Below are 24,625 nucleotides of genomic sequence, written 5' to 3'. Positions count from 1 at the left end.
CACAGAGGGCCGCCGGGGGGCGCTGTGGAGCCGAGGCGGGGCCGTGCTCGGAGCGGAGCGGAGAGCGAGGGCGGGGGAGCGGGGCGCCAGTGAGGGGAGCGACCGGGCTCGGGCGAGGTGGACGTTCCGTAAAGGCGTACTTGGGGAGTGGTGGCTGCAGACCTGGGCTTTTCGCTGTGGCTGTGCGGAACTGCTGCGGTCTGGGAAGGCGAGCTGCGGCCACCGGAGGTTCGGGCAGGATGGTGAGAGAGCTGGGACTGCCGGCCGCGGGCTGGGGCTAGATACCTGTACCCTGAAGAGAAGGAAGTTCCTCTCTTAGTTAAGCTTGCGCTTGAAAGCACGACTCTAGGCTTTTTCCGAAGCGATGTGGAATTCTGAAATAACCATACTATTTAGCTCTTAGAGTGGGTACTATGCCTGTGCCTATTCATATGTGTGCGAATAAGGGCTGCTCTGTCCTTGGCCATCTTTGCCAGATAATTTGTGTAACTTTCTGACATATTTTACTATGTCGAGTAATGAACAATACGCATATGCCACATGACAGTGCTTTGGGAGCTCTCTAGGTGCTGGGGGTGGCTGTGCAGAGCTGGCTGTCCAGGGCCCGTTCGAGCTCCAGCCCTGGCTCGCTCGCACCACGGGTTCTCCTCGGCTCTGCACAGATAGAGCGTTCCACTGGCATGTGCTGAACCTTGGCAGTCATGAGCAAAGAGCAGGCTCTCATTTAACAGCATTCTCTCTTAGGTTATATTTCATTGAAAGAGTTTCATTTTGTTATGCATTCTGGCTGGATTTGTGCTGCATACAATTCTCTCACCTTTTGTAACCTGTGGCTCAGCTTACCAATTGATTACACATCATAGACTTTTTCACCATTGCTTTAAAGGGCAACTATTGCGTAAAGTTTCTTATGAGTTTCTGGTTTTAGAAAACAAAAAATAAAATTCTATGAAATGTTCCAGAGACAGAGTTGATAAAGCAAACATGGTGTTTTTTTCTGAATGGCTTTGTTTAGTGTCTTAAGGTGACAAATTTCTCTTTTGAGCAAGAGAAATTACCTTGATGTTTTAACAGTAAGTTTTTCAGTGTGAAAGTTGAATGTTCCCAGTGAGTTGCTTATTAGTTGAAGCAAATGGAGTTTGAGGTGCTATTTTGCAAGGTACATATAAACAGTTCAGTTTCTGCCACATAGACTGCAGAGGTCTGGCCTTGTCTTGTCAGACTTGAATTCTTCCAACAAATTAACCTTCTCATACCTCTTCCCAAGTCTTCAGGTCCGCAAGGCTTCCAAATTATAGGGCTGCCTTTAATTACAAGACTGTGGTGCTATATTCAGAAAAGCTAATAGAGACATAAATGCAATTTCCAGATGAGAAAGTAAAGCAAGACTAAGAGGATGCAGTACAGAACAGTGAAAGCCAATTGTGTTCCTACAACAGCGTTGATCTGTAGACTCTATTCTGTTTTAGAATTAGCAGTAGGTTATTATTAGCAACCTCGGAAAACTAATTAGTTTTGTAGACTATTTAAACTAAAAAATGGTCTGTTTTCATCAACTCTGTCTTGTATTTTCACAGCACAGGCTAACAGCTAAATCATGAGAGTTCCTGCATATGGCAAACTACAGACGGTAAGGAATTGTTTTATTGTAAAGACTGATATTTTGGCAGCACCATTTTACAGCACTGCTGTTTGACTGTGCACAGTTTTCTCTTGAGGTTCTTGAGGTTTTTAATGAAAGTAAAATACCCTTCAATTGAGCAGTTTTCAGGCTGTCCTTAAGTTCACCAGCAAAATTAAATTCTGTTCTGGCAGCATATTCTGTCATGTTTACCTTTAAGTTCGATTTTCTATAAGCTCCCAAACCATTGTGCAGACTTTCAGAGCAAAGCATGGTCTAATGGTTTGGAAGCAGTTAGCTTCCCTCAATAACCTTTTCCACTGGTGTGCAAAACTACTAAGTTACTATATGGTTGCTTTTGTTTCAGCACCAATGTTCTTGACAGCTAAGGAAGCTAAAGCAACTGTAGGAAAAATAGGAAAGTGACAATATAATAAATTGGATAAAACAAAATTTTGATGATGGGTACAGGCAGTCAGAGGGAAATGGCAGGATTTAAATAACGTAATATACTGTCAAAATTGAATTGCATTTCATGAGACAATAAAGAATGCCTTAATTGAAAATGCATACCCCATGAATGTTGATTTTAAAGTCCGGATTAAAAACAGAACTATTTTGTGTTTGATGGAGAACCAAAAGTATAAAAGTTCTGTTGCCAGTTTAACTATGTTCTGCTGCCTTCTGTCTGTGATACCTATATGACTCCCAATAATACAATCTCCTCATAGACTGATATGATAATCTTTACAGTGCTTTTGTGTTAAAAACTGATTATATTAAAAGAATAACTTTAAATTTAGAAGTGATGTAATTAAATGACAATGCTTCTGTGTTGCTCTCAAATGTAATTCATCACAGTAATTTAAGTTGGACATTTAAAAACGTTGTTGTTAAAAAAATTGCATTTTATACAAATACTGACCATAAAAAAGAAATTAATATATAGGTCATTTCATCTTCATTATTGTACTGCTGTAGCGACTAACTCATCTAGTCCATGTAGAATTACCTAATGCTTTAAATAAGGATGTATGTATACATTAGTGTTGAAAGGTAGTATCAGAGTAAGTGAACTGACCTGTGCCCTATTTTTGGAAAAAAAACAGCTACAACGAATCAACAGAAATAAAGATGCCAATTCTGAATGGGCCTTTGCTTGCATTCTGACAAAATTTGTCACATCTTCCAGTCTTGGGGATATCACCACTTAAAAGATTTGCCCACAGTCATGAATCACAGTTGGGTGTGAAATCTCAGACCTCAGTCTCTTCATGCTGGTTCAACAGTCCTCCATGTAAGAAAGGCCGTATAGTAGGAAAATTATTTGCCATGGCATGTTTTACTCGGAAGTCCAGGGATCTGCTATATGAACAAGAAATACTAGTTCTAATTATGTAAAGGAGAAATTTGCTAGAGAATTTAGGTTAGTTTGGCATGACAATTATTTTCATGCCAGATGGATGTTTTCTGGGGTGTTAATCCGTGGTGAACTACCACAATGTAGTGAAAACGTTCCCCTAGCCTCTCCTCCCTGTAAAAGCCGGATTATTTCCTCATTTCGTGAACTATACTCAAGTTCCCTCTAGAAAAGGGAGCCCTAAAGACCGGTGAGGAGCAGGCGGGGGAGCTGCACCCCGCCGAACGACGGGAACGCGCGGCGGCCTCCGGCGTACCTCCAGGCGTGAGGACCCCGCGTGGGCCGGCCCCGCGCCGCTCTCTGCTTTGTCGCGGGGGTACACGGAATCGGTGGCGGGACAGAGACGCGGGACCCAGGGGCAGGGGGCGCGCGGGGCTCTGCCGGGCGCGGTCCCGTACCGTCACGGGACGCGCGGCTCTCGGCCCGCGGGCGCGGCTGTGCGCGGGCTCGCTGTCCCGAGCAGTGGGCGGGGCTGGCGGCCGCCGTGCTGAGCTCGGGGGGCGGGCCTGTGCGGGGAGCGCGCTGGGGGGTTCCGCTCCAGCACGGCCCGGCCCCGCCGCAGCCATGATCCACAGCCTGTTCCTGATCAACGCTGCGGGGGACATCTTCCTGGAGAAGCACTGGAAGAGCGTCGTCAGCCGCTCTGTCTGTGACTACTTCTTTGAGGCGCAGGAACGGGCCTCGGAGGCGGAGAACGTGCCGCCGGTGATCCCCACTCCGCATCACTACCTCCTTAGCGTCTACCGCCACAAGATCTTCTTCGTGGCCGTCATCCAGAGCGAGGTGCCGCCGCTTTTCGTCATCGAGTTCCTGCACCGCGTCGTGGACACGTTCCAGGTACGGCCTCTGACTTTAGAGAGTGGATTGGCCGTTCAGGCCAGTAGTGGATTGTGTCAGACCCTTAGGTCTTGTTTTTTATGAGGGTACCAGGCATGAGTGTGTCGTCACTGGCTTAGGTGCATATTAAAATCTGATATATCTGAAACAGAATGTTTGTTTGTAATGCAGAACTAGGATTTCGTTGCTGTCACAGTATACATATACTCATTCTTTATGCAAAATGCCCGATCTCTTTAATTGCTGTAAGTAACTAGAAGCTCTGGTTTGTGTTTTTACACGTGCACTTGCTCTCTCCTAAAAGATGCTTGAAGTCCACATAGAATAAGACAGTAAGTAAATTAATTGTTCCATTTTAAAAATTACTGAATTAGTTGGAACTGCTTATGTGGGAATTTGCCACCTTACTGGAGTAGTGGCCAAAGTGTGCTCAGAGTTGTCTATGGGAGTGGCATGTGTGATGTGCTTGTAAGTAACACAGGGAGTTTCAGTGGTTTTTTGCCTCCTCCAAGAAGAGGCTCGGTTTATTCCTGTGTGGGAGAGCACTGGACTGTGGGAGAGCACTGGACTAAGATTCTTCTTTTGGGGATTGTTGAGTTATTCTTTCTTTTGCACAGGATTATTTTGGTGTCTGTTCAGAGGTAATAATCAAGGACAATGTTGTGGTGGTTTATGAGGTGCTGGAGGAGATGCTGGACAATGGCTTTCCATTGGCAACAGAGTCGAATATTCTTAAGGAACTGATAAAGCCTCCTACTATTCTGCGAACAGTCGTCAACACCATCACAGGTACAGGGAAACAAAAAGAAGATAAACTGGTACAGGTGGAAATATTCTTGCATAAGTAAATTAGGACGTGAGTGAAGAAAATTTATGTTGTTCCATACCATTCATGCAGCACAGGTGTATTTAGAGAGTCATGTTTGAGGTTCCTTCCAATTTCAGCATCAGCTGCACTTTGGTTTTGCATTTGGTTTTCGTCTGATTTGGGTCTTTTTAAACCTAAAAAGTCAGACTACATTTTCAGTTACAGACATGGCATGACTTCGAGGATGAGTTAGTTTGATGTGAGTTTGCACATCCCCATGTGTAGACACTTCCCCATGCATTACTGTGGTATGTTTTAGAGCTGGGTGCAAGAGAGATGTACATTTTTGGAGTACAGGGAGTCTGGGAGAGTAATTGCTCTCTTACAAAGAAACAGAAGTTCTCAGGGACTAGTTATAATTAAGCTCTATAAGTCCAAAGACTTGTTCTGCAGCATTGCCTAACTTCTGTGGTCGTTGATTCCCTTTCTTTTTTCCAGGAAGCACTAATGTGGGTGACCAGCTCCCCACTGGACAGCTCTCAGTGGTGCCTTGGAGACGTACGGGTGTAAAATATACCAACAACGAGGCCTATTTTGATGTGATTGAGGAGATAGATGCAATCATTGACAAATCGGGTACGGAAGTTGCTCCTGGCTAAGAATAGGATAACTTGGTCTGATAGTGCTTGAAGAGAGAGTTAGGTTTTTAAATAGGTGGACCTTCATCCAAGTGTGGATGCTCTGTTCCTATTTTTACTCTGGAATGTTGCTAACTTGTATGTGCTATTCAGTCAAAAATTTTACAGAGGTACTGAGATTTTCACCTGTCTTTGTTCTTGAGGTCTCATAAGCAATTCTAAATTGGGGAAAATAGAAAATGAATAAAAATTGTGCATAGCACTTTCTCTTTAGTATTTGTCTGCTTCTTAATCTCGTTAGAATTGGGAGCTATTGTCATTGGCCATTAAAATGAGCATTGCTGGTGTCCTTGATTCTTAACCAAATTAATCTTCCAGAGGAGTCATTGGGAATGATACAAATGTTGAGCAGGCAACATAATGAGCCATGGCATTTCATTAAGAAAATAGATTTCCTTCCTCCTCACTGATAGTTCTTCCACTTTGTGATTTTTTTCATCAAGTTCACATAATCACCTGTGTTTACTTTATTGTTACAGGTTCCACAATCACTGCTGAAATCCAAGGAGTGATTGATGCTTGTGTCAAGCTGACTGGGATGCCAGACCTTACCCTCTCCTTTATGGTAAAGCTCAAGGATGTATCTTTACTTAAGTATTTTGAGTAAGCAGGTTTCCCAGCCCTGCTACTGAGATCGGAGTCTCTTGATGATGGATCCCAGTGCATCAGAATCTGGGTATGCCAGAGGAAAAGAGAAAGAAATGACAATGGGAACTCATTGGTAACTTCAGCAACGTAGAGCCTAAACTACCTTTTTCAGATTATTTGTTTAAAAGCACAGATAATGTGTGTTGTGTCTAAGTTTTTGAGATCCACTGGGGCTTTAAGCAGATATCCTAAAGGGCCACCTCTTTTATGAGTATGCACTAATGCAATTATGTGATATGACTTAAGTTTTCTAAAATAGGATTTAAAATATCCTGAAACAGGATAGAGGCTATTGAGTACTGCTTTCACATGGATATAACAGCATCAGATATGTCTGAATGTAGACACCTTCAAGTAGTCAAGAGTGTGTCAAATGGTAGCCCTTCATGGATAGAAGATTGCTAAGAAGAGGAGGTCATTTTAAGTTGTACTGCCTTCACAAACCTTGTGACTTTCTTTTCGTTTCAGAATCCTCGATTATTGGATGATGTCAGCTTTCACCCATGTGTGCGTTTTAAGCGCTGGGAGTCAGAGAGAATACTCTCCTTCATTCCACCTGATGGAAATTTCCGCTTGCTGTCCTACCATGTCAGTGCTCAGAAGTAGGTGATAAGTCTCATGGTGTGAATTATGAAATTTGGATCCTTCTGGCTAGGAAGATGATAAGGAACTTTTAAAGATGAAGTGGCATGTTGAGCCACCTGAAGTACAGGTGCATAGTGACTTGCATTTTTCTTTTTTTTAATTGCGTCTTTTCTCCTTGTTTGGAGCAGTGATTCCATAATTTCTTTTTGGCCAACCAGCATTTTTCAAAGGCTACTAGCAGATAAACAAACTATATAGAGAAAGAACTAGACAGTGTGAAGTAATCAAGCTGTTGATTGCATATGTTTATAAAAACTTCTTAGAATAAAACAAGATAGTTTGGTGGTCCTGTTAGGTTTTTGACAGCTTTCTTAATGGAACCACAAGTTCTTGTCCACATTTACACTCTTTTCTAGAAGCAGCTTGCCAAGTACAATTTGGGGTTACAGCATCTAAAGAATTTTGCTGGGCCTCTGTCTTATCTCTAGTAGGTGGAAAGGAGTGGCAAATGCAACCAAAAGCATAAACATGAAGTTCAAGCGCTGCTGCACTGTCAGGAGCTCCTTGCCAGCCTGGTTATGACATGCAAAAACATTACTTGTCTTTTGCTCAAGCCTCGTGTTTTATTGGATGTAGTTCCCTGTTCTGATAAAGAAAATAGGATACAGCAAGCTTGTATACAAAAAATGTAATTAAGACTTGAGAATGGAATCCTAACTTTGCTCCTAGCTCAAACAAATGGGTGTAGGATTTCCTTCTCTTTTAAGCAAATACGAAGGCAAGAGATCGACAAGGACTTTCTGTTTGTGTCTTTAGTCTCGTGGCAATTCCTGTCTACGTTAAGCACAACATCAGTTTTCGTGATAGCAGCTCACTGGGACGGTTTGAGATCACAGTGGGGCCAAAGCAGACCATGGGGAAGACTATAGAGGGAGTGATGGTCACTAGCCAGATGCCAAAAAGTGTCCTAAATATGACCCTTACGCCCTCCCAGGGAACACACGTCTTTGATCCAGTTACAAAGGTAAGAGGAAAGAGAGAAATCAGATAATGCTTTTTTTAAAACTTTCATATCTATCAGAAAATGCAGTCAGCCTGTTCACATTTACATGAACACTACCTTGCTGAAGGCAGTTATGTTGGGGTGAGAACTTTTTCTGAATAACTGCATACTAGGAGTTTTCTTAATCCCCAGAACAAATACTTTGGTGTCTCTGTGGATTGTAGTTTTGGCTATTTGGCATGTGAAGAAAACCTAAGCACTGGTCTTGTATGGGACATCAGTCTGGTGGATGGCTTGCAAACATCTGCATATCTAGTTGTCATGCCCAGTGCTGCATGTTGGTCTTTTGCAAACACTGAGGGTTGATTAATAGTTCTGATTTGGTTTGGTTTTGTTGTTTGAATCTGAGGAGTTAACTTTTTTTTCTTCTTGCAAACTTTAATCTGATGGGTTTACCCATGTGGCCTTTAGCACAAGTAGTGGAAATACCACGTTCATAGTAGGCTTTTGGGAAGCCTCATGGAAAGAGGGGGAGAACAAAGGTTCTGAGGTATCTGCTCCTTAATCCTGTGTCTGGCTAATATGAAAGGCAAGATACTAAGAAAAAGACATTTTTCATAGAGAAACATTAAAAACTGTCATTGGAACAGGGCTCTTCTTTAGAGGGTGCAGCATTTGAGTTTTACTTCTGCATTTTCTACTTCTTAAAGCTACTGTCATGGGATGTTGGGAAAATAAACCCCCAGAAACTGCCAAGTCTGAAGGGGAGCGTGAGCCTGCAAGCTGGGACATCGAAACCAGATGAAAACCCCACCATTAACCTGCAGTTTAAAATTCAGCAGCTGGCTATATCTGGTAAGTGACTGTGAGGTAAAGAAGTAGAATGTTCTCTGCTGTGCCGGTGCTCATTCTGCATGTAGCTGAAGTAACTTCACAAACCTTCTGAAGTACATTCTGCCTGAAACATGTTCTTCAAGCAAAAAAGTTGTCTGCTTTGACTGCAGATATATTGATTTGTTCTTGCTGGTGCTTTGTGAAACAACTTATCTACATTTTCTGGCATTTTGTGCTTACAGACCTACAAAAAAAATTTAGGGTACGGATGTGTTTGTAAAGAATGATTCTAACAGTTAGCAGTTGTCTGCTTTTCTCCATTCTGTATACTGCTTGCTGAAACTTTCCCTGTGCTTTCTGCACCCCTAGTATGATCTTCTGTCCCTTTATCCCAAAGGCGTGTCAGCTTTGTTTGTGGCAACAGTCGGTCTTATGCTGTGTTTGTTTGCCTCTAGGACTGAAGGTGAATCGCCTGGACATGTATGGGGAGAAGTACAAGCCATTCAAGGGGATAAAATATATGACTAAGGCTGGCAAGTTCCAAGTCCGAACCTAGAGGCTTCTGATAGTGAGGAGCTTGTTCCCTATTTCCCCAGTCCCTTGCTGTTGGATGCAGCCTCTTATCCCATCCATCTCTTTAGGGTTGCTCCCTTGTCTGTAGTAGCATAAGCAGGCCAGCCAGTGCTCAGAGTGCTGGAAAGCAGGAAAAAGTAAGGTTGACCTGAAACCACCTTGTTCCTACCTGAGTCTGAAGTATTTGGAACAATAGCAGATGGGAGAGTTGCTCAGGTCCCTTAGGATTAGTGAGTCAGCTGTGTAAGCTTGTGTCACTTTCATTTTGCTGTCTTAGAGGAAATCCTAGGGATTTATGGCCTTTTGTAGCTCCTCTTCCTTGTATTTTGTTTGGCTTTTATCCCTTTATAGATGATACAAAGTTGAATTTCCACAGACTTCAATGTGATGATCCAGCATCTGCCTTTCTGTATCATGGGCTTTAGGGTGGAGAGCTATGTAGTTCCTGCCAGCAGGGAGAACATCTAGTTGTTCTGCCTCAAAAGGACTGGAAGAAGTGAAAGGGTAGGTTGTTCCACCCAGGATGGGAAGTTGAGAAGAACTGAGAGTGGGAGTGGTCCCACACAGAGGGAGGAAGGGAGGAAGTGCATTCTTTCTCTAGATATTTCATAAGGTCATCAAGGATCTTGAATCGCTGATTACAGACTTGAAATACATTCAGATCTTTCAACTGATGAGCGGTGGTATCTCCATGTAACTCTGCTTCTCCTCTTATTTCATCAGTGTTTGAAGGAAGAAATTCTCCTAGCTTTTTTGGGGAATCAGATTATTTTAGACTGGTTGGGAACAATCTGACATGGCCTTCCTTCAGGTGCTCTGAAGAGACAGATAGAGGAACTTTTGCGGAGACAGCACTGATAGAATTTGAAGCTGTGGCTACATGAAGATAACCACCGTCCAAATAACTTGCTGGAACTTGTTTTTGCTTCTCCTTGCCTATTGCAAATGAGGTTACTGCTGTTTTCCTGCTCACTGATGTCTTTCTTTGAGATAATTGTGACCTGGTACCTTTGTAGTGTTCTTCCTGTCCTACCTCATTTCAGTTCCTGTAACAGTCAGGTGCTGTGCAGAAGGATTCAAACCTATGCCAGATTTCTCACTGGGATCATCTCTTCTTCAGGAGCTGTTGCTGTATCTGCCCATTCCAGGCTGTGCTACAGTAGAACATAGGAAATGAGAGGCACCTGCACTGTTCATATTGTCTGTAACGGGGTCTTAGGCCCCTACATGCCAATGTGTTTTCTCTTGGTAGCAGAACTTACACCTAAGCTGCTATACATGTGACCGCACATGTGTGGCTGTGGAGTCCAGCATGTACAGTTCATGCCTGTGAACAGAACAGGGTGGCCCTAAACAAAACATAGCATTCATTCCACCTTGCATGTGGTGGATACTTGCAGTGGATAAGTGGCATCTTGCTTTGGGATTGCAAGTTCCGGTGCAGCTGAAGAATTCCACAGCAGCTGGGATTCTGCTGAGATGACTTCAGTGCTGAGCATGTTCAGTGCAAACAAAACCTTCAACAAGGGCATCAATAAAATTAATTTTCACATGTCATCTGTGTAATTTCAGAGTGGTTTGTGCAGGCTTTACAAGAAATAAAGTTTCGTATTTGAGAAGGAAGTTAAATTATGCCAATTGGATTGTGTGTAGTGGGTGCCTTAGGGAAATAAATGTCTTTATGCAGTTAGCACTGTAAATGTGGGACTTAGTTGCTGTCTGAAAAACTGAAGTTAATTGCTTTCTTGCTAATTTTTCTTAGTGTTTCCTAAAAGGAGTGCTGAGCATTTCCTGGAACCTCAGGTGAAAATGTCTTTAGGAATGCAGCTGAACCATTTTTGTTTGCCGGGTTGGGTAGCATACTACGTGCAGTGCTTTGATTATGAAGACAAATACCTCATCACCTTCCTGCTCCTCAAGTATTAATACTGTCCTTTGGCTTTGTAGCTTTGATTTTTAAAGGGTCTTTTAGCTACTGCTGAAATGATTCATGCTGCTCGAGATTTTGAAAGGTTTCTTATACCAATACGCTTGTCCTTTGTTTTGCCCTGCTGCACAGAAGAGAGAGCTTTTGCTTCATATCAGATGAGAATGCATAGAAATTTAATAGTCAAAAATATGCATTGAATCTGTGGCAAATCAGGCTGGTGTTAAAATTTTTGCCCATTCCGTTATCAGGAGAAAAACCAAGTGAAAGAATAAAATATCCTAATAAGCATGCCATCCTGAATTTGCTCAGAGAGTTTAAGCTCCAACTCAGTTAATTAATTGGTTCCAAACTGAAGAAGCAAGTAGTGTATTAATCTGGAAATAAGCAGCCCATGCCTACAGCTTTTGTTCTTTCTATTGGAAACCAGCTTCTATTGAAACCAGCTTAAATTACCAAAGTCAAATGGTATAAGGACAGAGCTTAATGTCTTTCAGTTGTACAGCCAAGTAAGGAGGGAGATGAAGTTTTCAGGAAATTAAATGTCCCCTTCAGTTCACACCCATTCTTAAAGCAATACAGCTGCTGAAGAGATGCATGATGTTCTCTCATTCACTCAGGGCTAGAGTTGATTTTTTATTGTACTTCTGTGATTTGATGCAAGGTGAAAGTTTGGTGATGTTGGGGAAAAGGATGATTAGCTTCCAATAACCTGTAATAAGGAGAGTATTTTGAGAATATGCCCTTCCCACACATTGCAGTTTGTCTTCCTGTTGTACTAGAAGTCCTAAGCATCTGGACAAACAGGAAGCCCTGCCAGCATACTTAAGTAAGCACCCAGAAGGAAGCTGTGAGGGCATAGTTGCAGGATTGCAAAGGGTTCATTTGTCTTTCTCAGAGTTTCATAGTGTCCTGAATCCAGTCCAGATAGCGATTCACATTGGTATAAACACCAGGAATGCCTCTGCGGCCACAGCCTATTCCCCAGCTGATGATTCCAATCAGATACATCCGATCATCCTTCATACAGACCAGAGGCCCTCCAGAGTCACCCTACAGAGAAGCAGCAGATTAGTAACAATCTCTTTGTTTGGTTTTGCATTGTTTTTCCCGCCCCTACTGGATTTAGAGGTGCACTAGGTGTTTACAGGAATACCCTATGTAGTATGCTCACAAATAAAGAGGGCTTAGTCACAGTACTTCTATCTAAGTCACTTTTATGTTCCAGACTCCCTCAATGCTCCTCTTACGGGGAGGGACACAGAAAAATGTAACACTGAAGGGTCTAACTTTGTATGGAGCTCATTTGTGAAATGCAGGTAAAATATTGAAGAGAACAAAGAGAGGAAGGCCCTTATTCAAGCTGTAAAGATCCAAGGAGTTTTATACTGCTGTGTGTAACAGTAAAGCAAAAATATTAAATAGCTGTTAAACAGAAAGGATACGGATTGAATGCATGTCTTCCTTTTTCCTCATGTCATAGCTGCTTGCTCTCTACCATCTTTCAGCCTTTCTTCTTTTCTCTACTTTTCAGTAGAAGGGCACCCCCTTCCTTCTACAGAACCCCCTACTAAGTGTTTTGCATGCTCACATAACAGAAAATACTAGGAAATGCTGGGGTGGATTTTCCTGTTCAGTTTTGTGGTATTTCCTGTATTTGGGGTTTTCAGCCTGTGTTGCTCTGGTTTATTGCTTGAGTGTTCCTGCCTTCCCGTCCATAGGGGTGGGGGAAGAGAAATGAAAGAGAAGCCACCAGTTCTGTTCTGTTCTGTTTATCAGAAGTCTGCTACAACTGTCATGTATGCAAATACATAACTTTAAACTATTTTCTGAAGCTTTTTGTTTGGTTAGCTCAATGTACAGAGAGAAAAAAAGAGACAAGGAAAAGAAAAGAAAAAAGAACAGAATTGGGTTTACCTTGCAGGCATCATCAAGGTGCCTTGTGTCTCCTGCACATAGCATGTTCTCTGTGACTGTCCGGTTGTCCAGGTACTGTGCTGTGCACCGGCTGGCTGGGAACAACCTGACATGGCCTTGCTTCAGGTGCTCTGAATAGAACGGAGAAACTGAAAGAAAAATGACAATATAAATACATATTTATGTCTGTGTATGTGTATACATATAGGGTTTTTTAAAAGTTGCAATTCAGTTTCCATAGTTTAGGGGAGAGTGAACAGAAGTAGCTCTATGGCTAAACTAAAATTTCCTTGCAAAAGGGTCCTTTCGTATCTTGGGTATTCCACTTCGATAATTAGAACAGCTTAAATCTAGTTGAGAAAGAATATTTTTTTCTTCAGCAAGCTGGAGAGGTTTATGTAGGCTCCAAATTAAAGACTGCTGGGTTTCTCGGGTGGATAAGTCATCCTCGCATAGTTACATCAATCAAAATAAAGTCACAGGAAATGTCTATGAAAATGCCTTAACTGTATAAAACAGGATCCTAACTTTTTAACATAACACTTGATCTAATAAAAGTTAGATGCCTTGTCATACTGAGTAACTGATACACCTGTGTTGGAATGGAAGAGACTTGGTTGGATGATTTGGATACTGGTCTTATTCTCCTGTATAGCTACAATTGCACGAAACTGAAAGTTGGCAGGATTGCTGTTATTCGGTAGAGTTTTGAATTACAGTTGCAGTATCTTTTCCCTCTCAGAGTTTATCTTGTACTCCCTGTAAGCAATGCTGAGGATAAGCTTGAAGAGCATTTAAAAACACTATGCCACACTTACAAGCTTACGTGTCTTTACGTATGTTCCAAAACCCCTATGTGTCCAAACTGTGATTAGGTCTTATATAATGGATGCTTCACAGTTTCTGTCTTACTAAGTTTACAAGTTAGAGAATTTAAAAAAAATGGAAAAGGAAGAAAGTAAAATAAGAGCTGGCTGGGTTTTTTTTTTTGTTCTATTTTAATGCAGGTCTGCTTTTGTATATTTTCAGACAGCTTTTATTTATGTTTGTTATAGTTTCCTTTAAAAGCAATTTAGCCAGCCTTTTAATTTATATCTGGGATTGTTATTTCTTTAGCTTTTTTTTTTTTTCCTTATCTCTGCATACACAATGTCTCTTTTAGAAAACTGCATCAATCTGCAACTGTATAGTATGTCAAGCCTTGACAGAAATGGATTTCTGTCCAAATTACAGTACCTAAATATACTGAGTACAGCAGATGTGGCAGCCCTGATTGCAAATCTTACATTTGTCCAACCTTATTCATTGTGCCATTTTTTTTTAGTTTTGTACTGTGAAGAGTATCAAGGAAGAATCTACTAGCCCATACATCTGACAGAACTCAGATGAATAACTTACAGCAAAAAACTTGGTTTTGAGTAACTCCTCCGTACATTTTGTAGTGCACATGTAAGCCGATATGATACATTACACATTCAAGGACGCTAAAGGCTGGAATTCTTTGAGGGCAGATGACTCAAGCTCTGGACATACTATCTTCTACTTGCATGTAGACATGTATCTTCTACTTACATTCTTCATTTCTGCCATAGCCAGAGATCTCACATTCAGTCCAGTCAGGCAGCTGCAGCTCTGTCATGGGGAGGCAGGCAGCACGGACAGTGCCTGTTTCAACAGCACAGTCTTCTGCATCTGAGTTTAACTGCAACAGAGCTGAATGAGGAAAAAATATCTCCATTAATCACAAACTTGAGCCAACCATGACTTTCCAGTCACAAAGTCAGAAATGTTCTTACCAATATCATTGTTGAAATTTTCTGAGTCAAATCTCTGATGCACAGTGTAGCTTTTCACTCGGAACTTCTGTTCATTTTCCTCGGGAGTTGCTCGGGAAGTCCTACCCAGCACAATCTTCAGCTGATTTGTACTAAAGCTGAAGAACAAGAGAGTCTCTATTCCTGTGTTAACTAGAGTGGACCCTTCCCTTTAGGATGTTCTGTTGGAATGTCTGCTTCTTTTTGTTTTTTTTTAAATTTATTTTAGCTCTATTATTATTTTGTTACCCAGGCAGTTTGACTTAGAGTGACCTATTTGCCTTCATTTTTGTTCTATATACTTACAGCTATTAGGGCAAAGCTCCTCTGCCAGCCCCTTGCGTTCTCAAGTTTCAGATGGTTCTGCAAGTGTATTGACAAGTTCTTAAGGTATCTGATACTCTCCTGTGGTACCTTAATGCCATACTGCTAGTTTGCCCAATTAAATTCCTCTCTGTAATGTTCATCACAATTAACTATAATGTTTAATGCAGACTTGGATGCTTCTATTCTATATTCTTGGATGCTTCTATTATTATTCTATACTGGATGCTTCTATTTTCCAGACTTTCCCCCCAGATAGTACTGAATCCTGAACTTACCCTTCCTCAAAACAGTGAGCAGCTGACAAAACCCAGCAGGAACTGATCAGAATTCCTCCACAGAGGAAGTGCTCTCCAGGCACTCGGTGATACTTCACAAAGATGGCAGCTTGCCATGGGTGAGCTGCAATGTCTGCGTAGGAGCCTCCTTTGATCCTGTACTGGTGTGCTCTGTGTTGCCGTAAGCCACAGGTGGCTGTGGATGATAAACCCAGAAATTGGCTTTTTGTTCAGGCACTCTTGTTTTAGTTAGGGTTAAGAGTCTGCTGGTCACCAGTGAATGTTGAGGCAGCCTGCCACAAACTGTTTAGTATTTGACTCATCTCTGTTTCATAGGAAACTTGTATTCTGATTTGAAAAATACAGTAAGGAAACCCTGCCTTTCCTGTCCTCCATTTCTGCAGTCTTCCCTTCTGGCAGAGCAAAAGGCATTTCTGTGAGAGTGGAGCTACAGAATCCCTTTCTGCTATGAAAAGCTTTTTTTGTTTGTTTAACTCCAGCTCCCTTTTAACTGGAAGATGTTTGAGTGTAACACAGCTTTTTACCCCCAGATTTTATTTTACTAGAGATGACATGCAGGACAGTAATGCTTCAAAGAAAGGGAAGAATCAGGAGTGCTGGTATCCTTACAGCAAGTAGGCACATTGCAGTATTCCCATGTGAGCTGATTTCTTTTCAAGACATGGCACCAGGGCTTGCTGTCATTATCAGGATTCCTGCAGTATAGGAAAGAGAAGAGTTATTTGTATTTTCAGATCTGCACGAGTTTGCAGAGGTGTCATACTGTGACCTGAGTATATTCTTTTTGATTTTTTGAGAGATACAGAGGGCCCTAAGGACACGTGAAATTTGCACTTGTGGAGTCTGATCTTAGAGAAGCATAAACAGGTCAGGTGGAATAAAATTACTATTGGTAGTGCCACCAGGAATGTATTTCCTGTGCTTTACTACTCCGTGTAAAAGACTATAGCCTTGCCTTAAAGTACTACAAGACAGTTTGGTGGGTTGTTGTTTTTTTTTTTAAATTCTACAACCAACTACATACCTGCAGAAATTGTGACTACCAAGGCCAAGCTGGTAAGCATCTCTTCTCCAAGCAGTATATAGCTTGTTTTCAAGGATTCGAGAATTCCACTTCAAACAGGTAGCTCCAGAACTGGTAACGCTGTGGCTGCCACGATAATCTGTGCCTCTTCCAGATCTGCAGTTGATGTTACTAACTTCAATAAGAAAGCTGCACATTAACCGACTGATGTGAACCTGTCAGTTGTTCTAGGTGTGATTTCTGTCAAGGCATCTCTATATTACCAGTATGTATCTCATTCTCTCAGTGTCATAAATACTGAAAGCCTAAATATGATATGAGAGTCTCAACTTTTTAGGCTACAGAAATAGCCCAAGTCCACAAAGAACCCTTATATATGCAGTGAATAATGGAAATTCCAAAGTCCATTCCCTGTCCCTTTTATGTACCTTTTGAACAGGAGGGCACACTGCAGTGTTCCCAGGTGTACCTTCCCCCTTTGTAGACATAGCACCAAGGTCTGGAATCCTCATCCGGGTTTCTGAAAGAGTTCCAATATTATGCGTCATTATAAACCTATTGTCAGTAGTGCCATGTAGCCATCTAATTTGCTAACTTAGTCCTGCTCTGCAGTGAAGATGTGGACTGAAACATCAGAAGTTGCTGTAATTCCTCTTTTAATTCTAAAACTGTGGAGTACATTGAGGTGAAGATGAGATGGCCAGTAGTTAGCAGGAGTGGACGGCATGTTTGTGCACTTCAGGTCATGTACAGGAAGCACTATTTTTACAGTTCTGATCAGGATTTGAAGCTGTAGGAAACTGAACTACAAATGGAGTTTAGAGAGGACTGAGAAGGAGCAAGGGAAAGACTGTGGGGTGAGAGATACTTGATTTTGTAGTCAGCCATAAACATCCAGTCTAGGAAGATCTGAAGTTCAGATATGTCTACAGACGTTGCAATTACTGCTCACGGGCTGCACAATATCTGCACCTGTGCAGAGAGTTCCCTGCTTGGTATCAGACTACAGCAAGCAGCCATTGTTTTGCTCCAGGCTCTTAGAATGGGTTGATTCCTGTGTGCCATCAGCCCCTCACCTGCAATAGTTGTGATTGCCCAGTCCGAGCTCAGCAGCATCCTGTCTTTGCCCGCTGTACATCCGGTTCACCAAGGCGTTGCTATTCCAATTTAAACATTCAGTTCCACTCTCTGTCATGCTCCACGTACCCCTGTATGTTACTCCAGTGTCTTTGTAGCATTTAACTTGAGTATCTGAACAAAAGGGAACAAAATGTAAGGACAGCATACCAGTTCTTTCCCAGGCAGCTTCCCCAGTCTCTGTTCTGTTTAAACTTGGCTCTCAGACGTCTTGTGTAGTAAGTCAGTGAAAATGCCCTGTCAGGAAGACTGTAAGCTTATATGAAGGTCTTCAGTTACAGAATTCAGAGTTTTATTAAGAGACACACAGGTGTCCTTAAAAGTTCTTTGTAGTATTAGCTTTAGAATAAAAAAAGACAACTTAATAGTGAGTCTAGCCTACAGCAGGAGCTTCTGGGTACCTCATCCGTGTGTACTGTATAGCTAACACTAGTAGTATTGTTCACAGCAGTTGATGTGATATACTCACCAATTTCACACTGCTTCCCTGAGAAACCTTGGTGGCACTGGCAGATGAAGAGCTGTGGAGAGTAATATGCCTGTGAACATTGGCCCCCATTGTAGCATTTATTTTTAGTGCAGGCTGTGGAATAAGCAAAAGCCAGGAAATACTGTTAGATTTCACAGAAGCAAGAAACTGGCAATGTATACACATCTTTCATTTTCCTGTCAGATTCCTTTAGCCTGTTCTGTTTTTCCCTACCCACCTGTTACTGCCATGTGTTTACAACTTTTTTGTATAGCACTTCCATTCCTTCTTTATTTCATTCTCTCCATATATTCTATTAGACTTTCTCAGCCCCTTGCCCACTCCCAAGACACTGTACACTGGTATTTTCAATTCTATCCTCTTCTATTCCCAGACAGATTTTCTGTGCAGTAGCTCTGGCCCTGACAGTGGAGTTCTTCTTTAAGATGATTAGATGGACAATCTCTCACAATTTCCTTTTTCTTTTTATCCTACTTACCTCTGACAGGTACAGTGTGGCAATGACTCCGACCACTGTCGCACCTACAGTATTCTATTCTGCTCCCTGAAAGCCTCAGCCAGGTCCCCCTGTGTTGGTAAATTTCTGCAGATGAATTATCTGTGCAAATGGCTGTAATCGGAGAAAGGAAATCCTCTTTTAGAGATTCAGGGAAAAGACCTGGCTGAGCCAAAAGACTCCCTTGTATTTCCAGGAGAAAAGTATCTGTGATGAGAGCATCTGTCTAATGGATTGCCCTTTTTCCTTCTCAGACCACAGCTGTCCCACCTCTATCGCTGGCTGGTCTGCTGCCAGATGTACTGTTCCATTATTGACTGGCCTCTTTTTCTTTCAAGAAGAGCAGAGGGAGGGGAAAACTTTGTTGTGGATGGTATTAACCATCTGGTATTTTGCCTTCTGAATCTCTCATCCACATAACCATAACAAAAAGCTTTCAGGCTCTTTCTTCAGCATTTTTTGCTTTCCATTCCCATGTTCATAATGCTCCAGCTAATATAGTTTTAGTTAGCCTGCCTTACCTCTAGATCTGGCTCCTCGTTTGAAACGCGTGTGTAAGCCCTGCAAGCAAAGAAGGTTAATTCTGTGAGTAACTGCTCTCTTAAAGAAGGTGAAGAGAACAAGCATCTTCAAAGATTCAGTCCTTTTCTTGAGGTCATGTGAATAAGGGAAGCTCTGAGGAACTGTCTGCCCCCTGCCCCCGTCAGACAGTACAGTGAAAAGTGCCTCTAGTACCTCAGTATGGGTTCCTAAGAATTGCAAATCATGCAGTTGCCATGGATTATCAGGTGATTGCTTGTCATCTGAATGAGGTGAATTTAGGATGTGCTGTACTCACATTGTGTGTGAAGCCATTATGTGTTCTTGGGGCATTGCAAATGCTGACTAAAGCTTGTCAGCTATTTGAAGGAGGTTCAAACAAATAATTTCCAAGGTAAAGTCAACAATAAGTTACTCTTGCTCACTGACATGCAGTTTCCCCATAAGACTTTATAGCTTGATTATCTTTAAGAGATACGTCTCCTGCAGCCAATTAAATGAAATTTAATTTATTTTGGATAAAGTTTTATGGAAGAAACATATTTAGAAAGCTTCTTACATTAGGCCACAAGAGGAAGAAGATATAAAGAAGAAGGAAGGGTGGAACAGCAATTTTTTGAGAAATTTATAATTGTGTAGCATTTACTCAAGCTGTGTGTGGTGTGAGGCTTAAAATGAGGGGACAAGGGAACCACTGATGTCCAGTTTTAAGTGAGAGTAGTGATGAAGATAATGACCATGAAAAATGAAAGGCTGCTTACAATGGAAATCTTATTAACAGTGAAAGGTGACAATGAACAGATACACCAAGATTACCTGGAGAAGACTTGCTTAGTGAAATAAAAACCAGATAGGATAACACGTAACACATCCACAACAAGAGATAGACTACTTTGCAACATTTTTCTTCCTCTGATTTCTAGTGATCTAAGCAGATTCTACTTCTGCCTGATGCAGACAACTGGAGTCAATAGTAAAAACGTGCTGCTGAAAATACAGGAAGATGGTAAGAGAATTATTTGATGCATTCGCCTCTTACCTGGCACTGGGCAGTCATGACTGCTCCCACCAGCACAAGGAGACATGGGAGTTTGCCTTCCATTCTGAGTGTTTTCCACATCAACTCCAAATCTCAAATTACCTGTAGAGACAAAAAATAAGATATTGAACAAAGGAGGTTTACAGTGTAAATGGAGTTCAAGGTGTAACTTTAAATGAAAGTTTTAAATCGTGAAAATTCTTTTTACAGATTTTCAGCTTGTCGCCTCTCAGGTTTCTGGTCTAGCTGTCCTGGTCTTCCTTGGGAAACTTCCAGGCTGGACCCAGATGTGTTTTAATTTGATAAACTTAGAAACTTGATAAGCTAAAGCACACTCTTTTAAGTCTAGAGGAAACTGAGAGGGTGTTTCCTGGGGGATAAGACAGAAGTAAATTCCAAGTACTTTTTCCCTAAACTGCAGGATGCCAACAGTACCATGTGCGCTATGGAGATGGACTTGTCTGATGATGCAGTGTGATGGTGATTTGAATAATTCATTGAGATTCAGGTTACTGACACCTACTTAAGAGACCTCTTGCGGTGGCACAGACTTCTACTGAAGGGTCAGTTTGTGGTAACAGTGGTCTGTGAGGATTTGCATTTTTTTGTACGACTGCTGCTTTGGGTTACAGCGAAGGCTTCTCTCTTGTGTAGAGGATGTGTGGGCAAAATTACTTTCTTTGATGATAGTACTGAGGACAGTACTGCTGTGTCTCTTATTTTCAACATTTTTACTATTTCTCCCCAACTGAGCCTTCAGTTTTTACTATTTCCATATGCTTTTGCTAAAAAGGCAGAGGATGGCAGGCTAGCTTTTGTTCTGATATTATTTATTTGTTGCAGCATCTTTCTGTATGTCACTTTTGTGCAATCACAGCTATACATTATTGCCTCTGGTCCCTTCAGCAGCTTTACACTTCAAAGCCCTCCTCAATCCACCAGGAAGAGTTTCTACTTTTTCCAAATCAATTTACAGTCTGACTTCTTTATCTATAGTCTTGGGAGAAAACCTTCATTGATCCCTAGTAGCAGATTGTGAAGGTGCAATGTAGATGTGGTGGAGCCCCCCTGCTTTGAAAATGTCTCACACCAGAAGTTCATTTCCTCTCTTCCTCTTAAAATATATAATACCTCCTATCCAAACCAAGAGCTGGGAGTGAGATAGAGTAGCAGGCACAAGACACAGGCAAGAAGATACAATTTAATTTCTAGTCTCTAGGATTGTCCTGAAGTTCCAATTATTTGGAATAATATTCAGGAACTGTTGCCCACACTATCACCTTTTATATCATCTATGTTATATGCAGAAAGCTAACCCAATTATTTGAGAAAACTACTACTTCCAGAAATCAGGAGCTCAGACTCTGTTTATATAAACCTAGAGAAGGCAGCTGGATAACAGCTGGTGAAACTGGAGTATGATAGATGAGTCATAAACTGTGATTCAAGGCTAATATGGAGAAAGACTCTGTGGTTTTTTAGTAGTTTTGTCATTGGGGTTTTTTTGTCTGTTTTAGAATTTGTTCAAAGCAAAAGGCACAAATAGTCCAGTTTATGAAGCAGAGACAGGAGTACAACAGGATAGTTTAGGATGTGATTTCTCATCACTGAGCTGCAAAAAGAAGGGACTTAAGTTGCAAGTCAGACTGAAAAGATTCACAAGAACCTCTCCTGAGAACCTTAATTACTCCATGCTTTACCTTTGGGTCGCATCTTGGTCCACCACTAAACCCTGTCCCTAAGTGCCACATCTATAGATACAGAAATGAAAAGTAGCTTTCCTTTCTCCCAATGACATGTCTCCATTCCAAATTACCTTGTTTATGGTCTATAGCACTAATAGCTTTCTTGATGATGATCAGCTATCTTGATTTAGTTGAAGCAACAGATTGCAGACCCTTGCTGCCTTTTCCTGCCATCTGGATAAAGCATTTCTGTATTCCTTTTCTGAACTGAGCAGATGAATAGCAGATTTGAACTATCTCTCCATAAAAATATAACAAACAGACCTCTGTTTTGGGGGGAAAGAACTAAAAACCCAAAAGAAGACAAAAGTAAGATGCTATAGTCTTTGAAGACATTGGAGGAAATTAATATTTCAAAGTCTTACTTTGTTTTGGGAACCATTCTCAGTATTTCCTGTGGTTTTGGCCACATTTAAAGAGAAGCATATTTAAGGAGAACTGAAGATGACCCACCCTCCTCCTCCTCTGTGTCACTCCATTATCATGCTTTGGAACCTGGGGTGAAAGGTATAGTCTGATCTCCTCCTGGGAAGATTAGATAAATTCTCCTTTTGCAGCTAGTTTTCTGTGTCTCTTTACCTTACCATCAAGACATTCATCCATAATTATTTATTTAAGTTTTTCTGCTATTGTCATTTGTGCAGGAGACTCCTCCTTCCTTAGCTGGTCAGAGCCCGAGGCTGTCAGCCCCTTCCCTGGAAAGCTTCAGCTTTCTTGAAACAACTGAAAGTTGCAGCTTTACCCATACTATGAATCTCTTCAAAAGCAGGAAGGCAGCAGCTCAGTTAGTTAACTATCACAGTACTTCAGTGGGGCTTATTAAATAATAATATTTAATAGTATTTAATGACAATGCCATTGATGTTGAAAACAGGAAATGCCCTTTTTGAAATAGGTGCAGAGTAGTGCCTACCTTTTTTGCTTTTTCTCTTCTGTATTCTCTTGATGTTTTTCTTTCCAGACCGCTCTGGGTTTGTGTTTCCTGTGTGTCTGCTCTGATCTCTGTCCTCCTTGTAGCGCCACTCGAGGGGTGGAGACTCCCCGGGCCGTGGCCGTGCTGCAGCATCCACCCCTTCCCCGGCTGGCGAGGGGCTGCTCCGGCTCCGGATTGTCGGGGAGGGAGCGGAGCTCCTTGCGGGCATGCTGCTGGACTTCATGGCCAGTTTGTTTTGTTACTTCTCTTTTCCAGTCAGAGAGCAGATTCAATCTTCAAAATATGTTTTTCCCCACTGAACACCTTGCTGTTCAGTGACAGAATAGTACGTATCCCTTACAACAAACTCTCCTGTCTATGCTTCTAGGAGTGTGAGTGAATGCACAGCTGCATTATTTCTAATATAATTCGAAGTCTGCAGTATGTTGTCCTAATAATGAGAAACTCTCGTTTCAAGCACGAGTGTAGTGTGCTGTACTCCTAATTTTGGCAGAGAGGCCCTGACCCTTTGCATGTGGAGCAAAGCATGCCCTGAACGGAGCCATGAGAAAAAGAACAGTCGGGGAGCTTGCAAGTAAATGAGCAAAACTTCAAACGAAGTTCAGATAGAAATAATGAACAGCATGTTGAAGGACAGAGTTAAATGTTCACTGATACTACTCATCCTAGAAAAGGAAAGAATCTACTCACCAGGATGTGGCCATGAGGTATTCAGTTATCAAATTGTGGCAGACAAATGTGGTGATCAGTTTTAGAGCTGATCTTAGGGCACTGTTACGAAAACAGTCAGCGGTGCAATTGCTACAGTGATGAATGTGTCCTACCTTCTTGGAAGAGATTCACTAGCAATCAGGCTCCTGACAGAATTTAGAGTAAGACATAACTAGCATGTGATGGATTTCCATTTTAAGGAAGCAGCTGCATGGAGTGCTCATTTGGAACACGGTGCCGGTTGTTTTTGATAATGGTAAAGATGAAACATTGGGTACTCTGTATGTTTAGCTCTTCTCTGCATGATCTATGTCAGGATTATCAAATGTATTTCTCCAAGAGTCACAGTGCTGGTGATAACATTACTGCCATAAGTCTCATTTAAGTGTAGCTGTATTTGACCGTTTCCAGAAGGGACTTCCAGTTGTGGAGACTGAATACTGTAGAGCAAGCAGGAGCTAATTTATTTTATTTTTAAAGATAATAGCCATTTAATTTCTAGATTAAAGATGGTAACAAACTAATGGCCATGAGGCAAGGTTTCAAAAATTATTTCCTGGCTTTTCACAGCTTATGGACAACTATAATTGTCTACAGAGTGTGGTGCCATTTGTAGGGCTTAACATATTTTAGGAAAGCCAGCAATAAAAGTGTCTGCTCTCTCAAGCACCATCTATTGGCTTTTCTCTAAGTTGATCCTCGGGATAATTTCAGCAGGACTGTTTAATATCAGTGACTAAGTGTGACATCACACAGCAGGCCCGTGTCACCGTGACAGGACCCCGGTGGCTTTGGCACGTCCAGCGCAGGCGACTGAAGTTGTGGCAGGTCTTGGAGTGTCCCTTCCAGCCCCGTGCTGTTGAGCGTCTTTGCAGCGGCACTAAAGCACCTCACGCCAGCCAGCCCGGGAGGAAGAAGTGTCCAAAGCCGATGTAATGCCGAGAACAGCGCTTTGTTTCGGGCGGTGCGGAGGGAAACGCAAAGGGTGCATTCCGGGTTGGCAAATTTTGGAGATGCTGTGGGAAGAAGATGGCAACTCTGCAATTTTACTTACGCAGCCCACGAGCTGTACTCTCCTCTCATGCCGAGCCCTTCCGCGCGGTACCGCGGCCCCGCCGATCACGGTTCGCCGCTCCGAGCGGTGAGGCCCCGAGCGGGCCGAGCCCGGCCCTGGCGCGGCCCCTTTAAGGGCGGGCGGGCG

General features: G+C 42.1%; 2 protein-coding genes across 6 annotated transcripts; one reads left to right on the top strand and one right to left on the bottom strand.

Moving 5' to 3' along the window:
- The first annotated feature begins 32 nt into the window (after positions 1-32).
- Positions 33-10,584, top strand: AP3M2 (adaptor related protein complex 3 subunit mu 2). The gene is made up of 10 exons (XM_056508674.1): positions 33-242; positions 1,578-1,630; positions 3,604-3,878; positions 4,496-4,667; positions 5,185-5,322; positions 5,864-5,949; positions 6,501-6,634; positions 7,434-7,641; positions 8,331-8,475; positions 8,910-10,584. The coding sequence occupies exons 3-10, from the start codon at positions 3,606-3,608 to the stop codon at positions 9,008-9,010; spliced, it is 1,257 nt and encodes a 418-aa protein (XP_056364649.1). The 5' UTR covers positions 33-242; positions 1,578-1,630; positions 3,604-3,605; the 3' UTR covers positions 9,011-10,584.
- Positions 10,585-11,108: 524 nt separating this feature from the next.
- Positions 11,109-24,611, bottom strand: PLAT (plasminogen activator, tissue type). 5 transcript variants are annotated; one of them, XM_056508669.1, is made up of 14 exons: positions 22,693-24,611; positions 20,035-20,136; positions 18,977-19,016; positions 18,438-18,569; positions 17,939-18,052; positions 17,409-17,583; positions 16,761-16,852; positions 16,333-16,507; positions 15,918-16,003; positions 15,288-15,483; positions 14,668-14,804; positions 14,444-14,584; positions 12,872-13,020; positions 11,109-12,007 (listed from the first exon to the last, which is right to left on the bottom strand). In XM_056508669.1, the coding sequence occupies exons 2-14, from the start codon at positions 20,113-20,115 to the stop codon at positions 11,849-11,851; spliced, it is 1,677 nt and encodes a 558-aa protein (XP_056364644.1). In that variant the 5' UTR covers positions 20,116-20,136; positions 22,693-24,611; the 3' UTR covers positions 11,109-11,848. The 5 variants fall into 5 exon arrangements, with proteins under 5 accessions (XP_056364644.1, XP_056364643.1, XP_056364645.1 ...); XM_056508668.1 differs by having other exon boundaries at positions 24,479-24,582; XM_056508670.1 differs by having other exon boundaries at positions 20,035-20,138; positions 22,696-24,454.
- Between the last annotated feature and the right edge of the window lie 14 nt (positions 24,612-24,625).

The sequence above is a fragment of the Oenanthe melanoleuca genome, chromosome 22 (assembly GCF_029582105.1).
Source record: "Oenanthe melanoleuca isolate GR-GAL-2019-014 chromosome 22, OMel1.0, whole genome shotgun sequence".
NCBI classification, from domain to species: domain Eukaryota; kingdom Metazoa; phylum Chordata; class Aves; order Passeriformes; family Muscicapidae; genus Oenanthe; species Oenanthe melanoleuca.
Note: the sequence above shows the minus strand (reverse complement) of the source record. Positions and strands in the feature narration are given on the sequence as shown.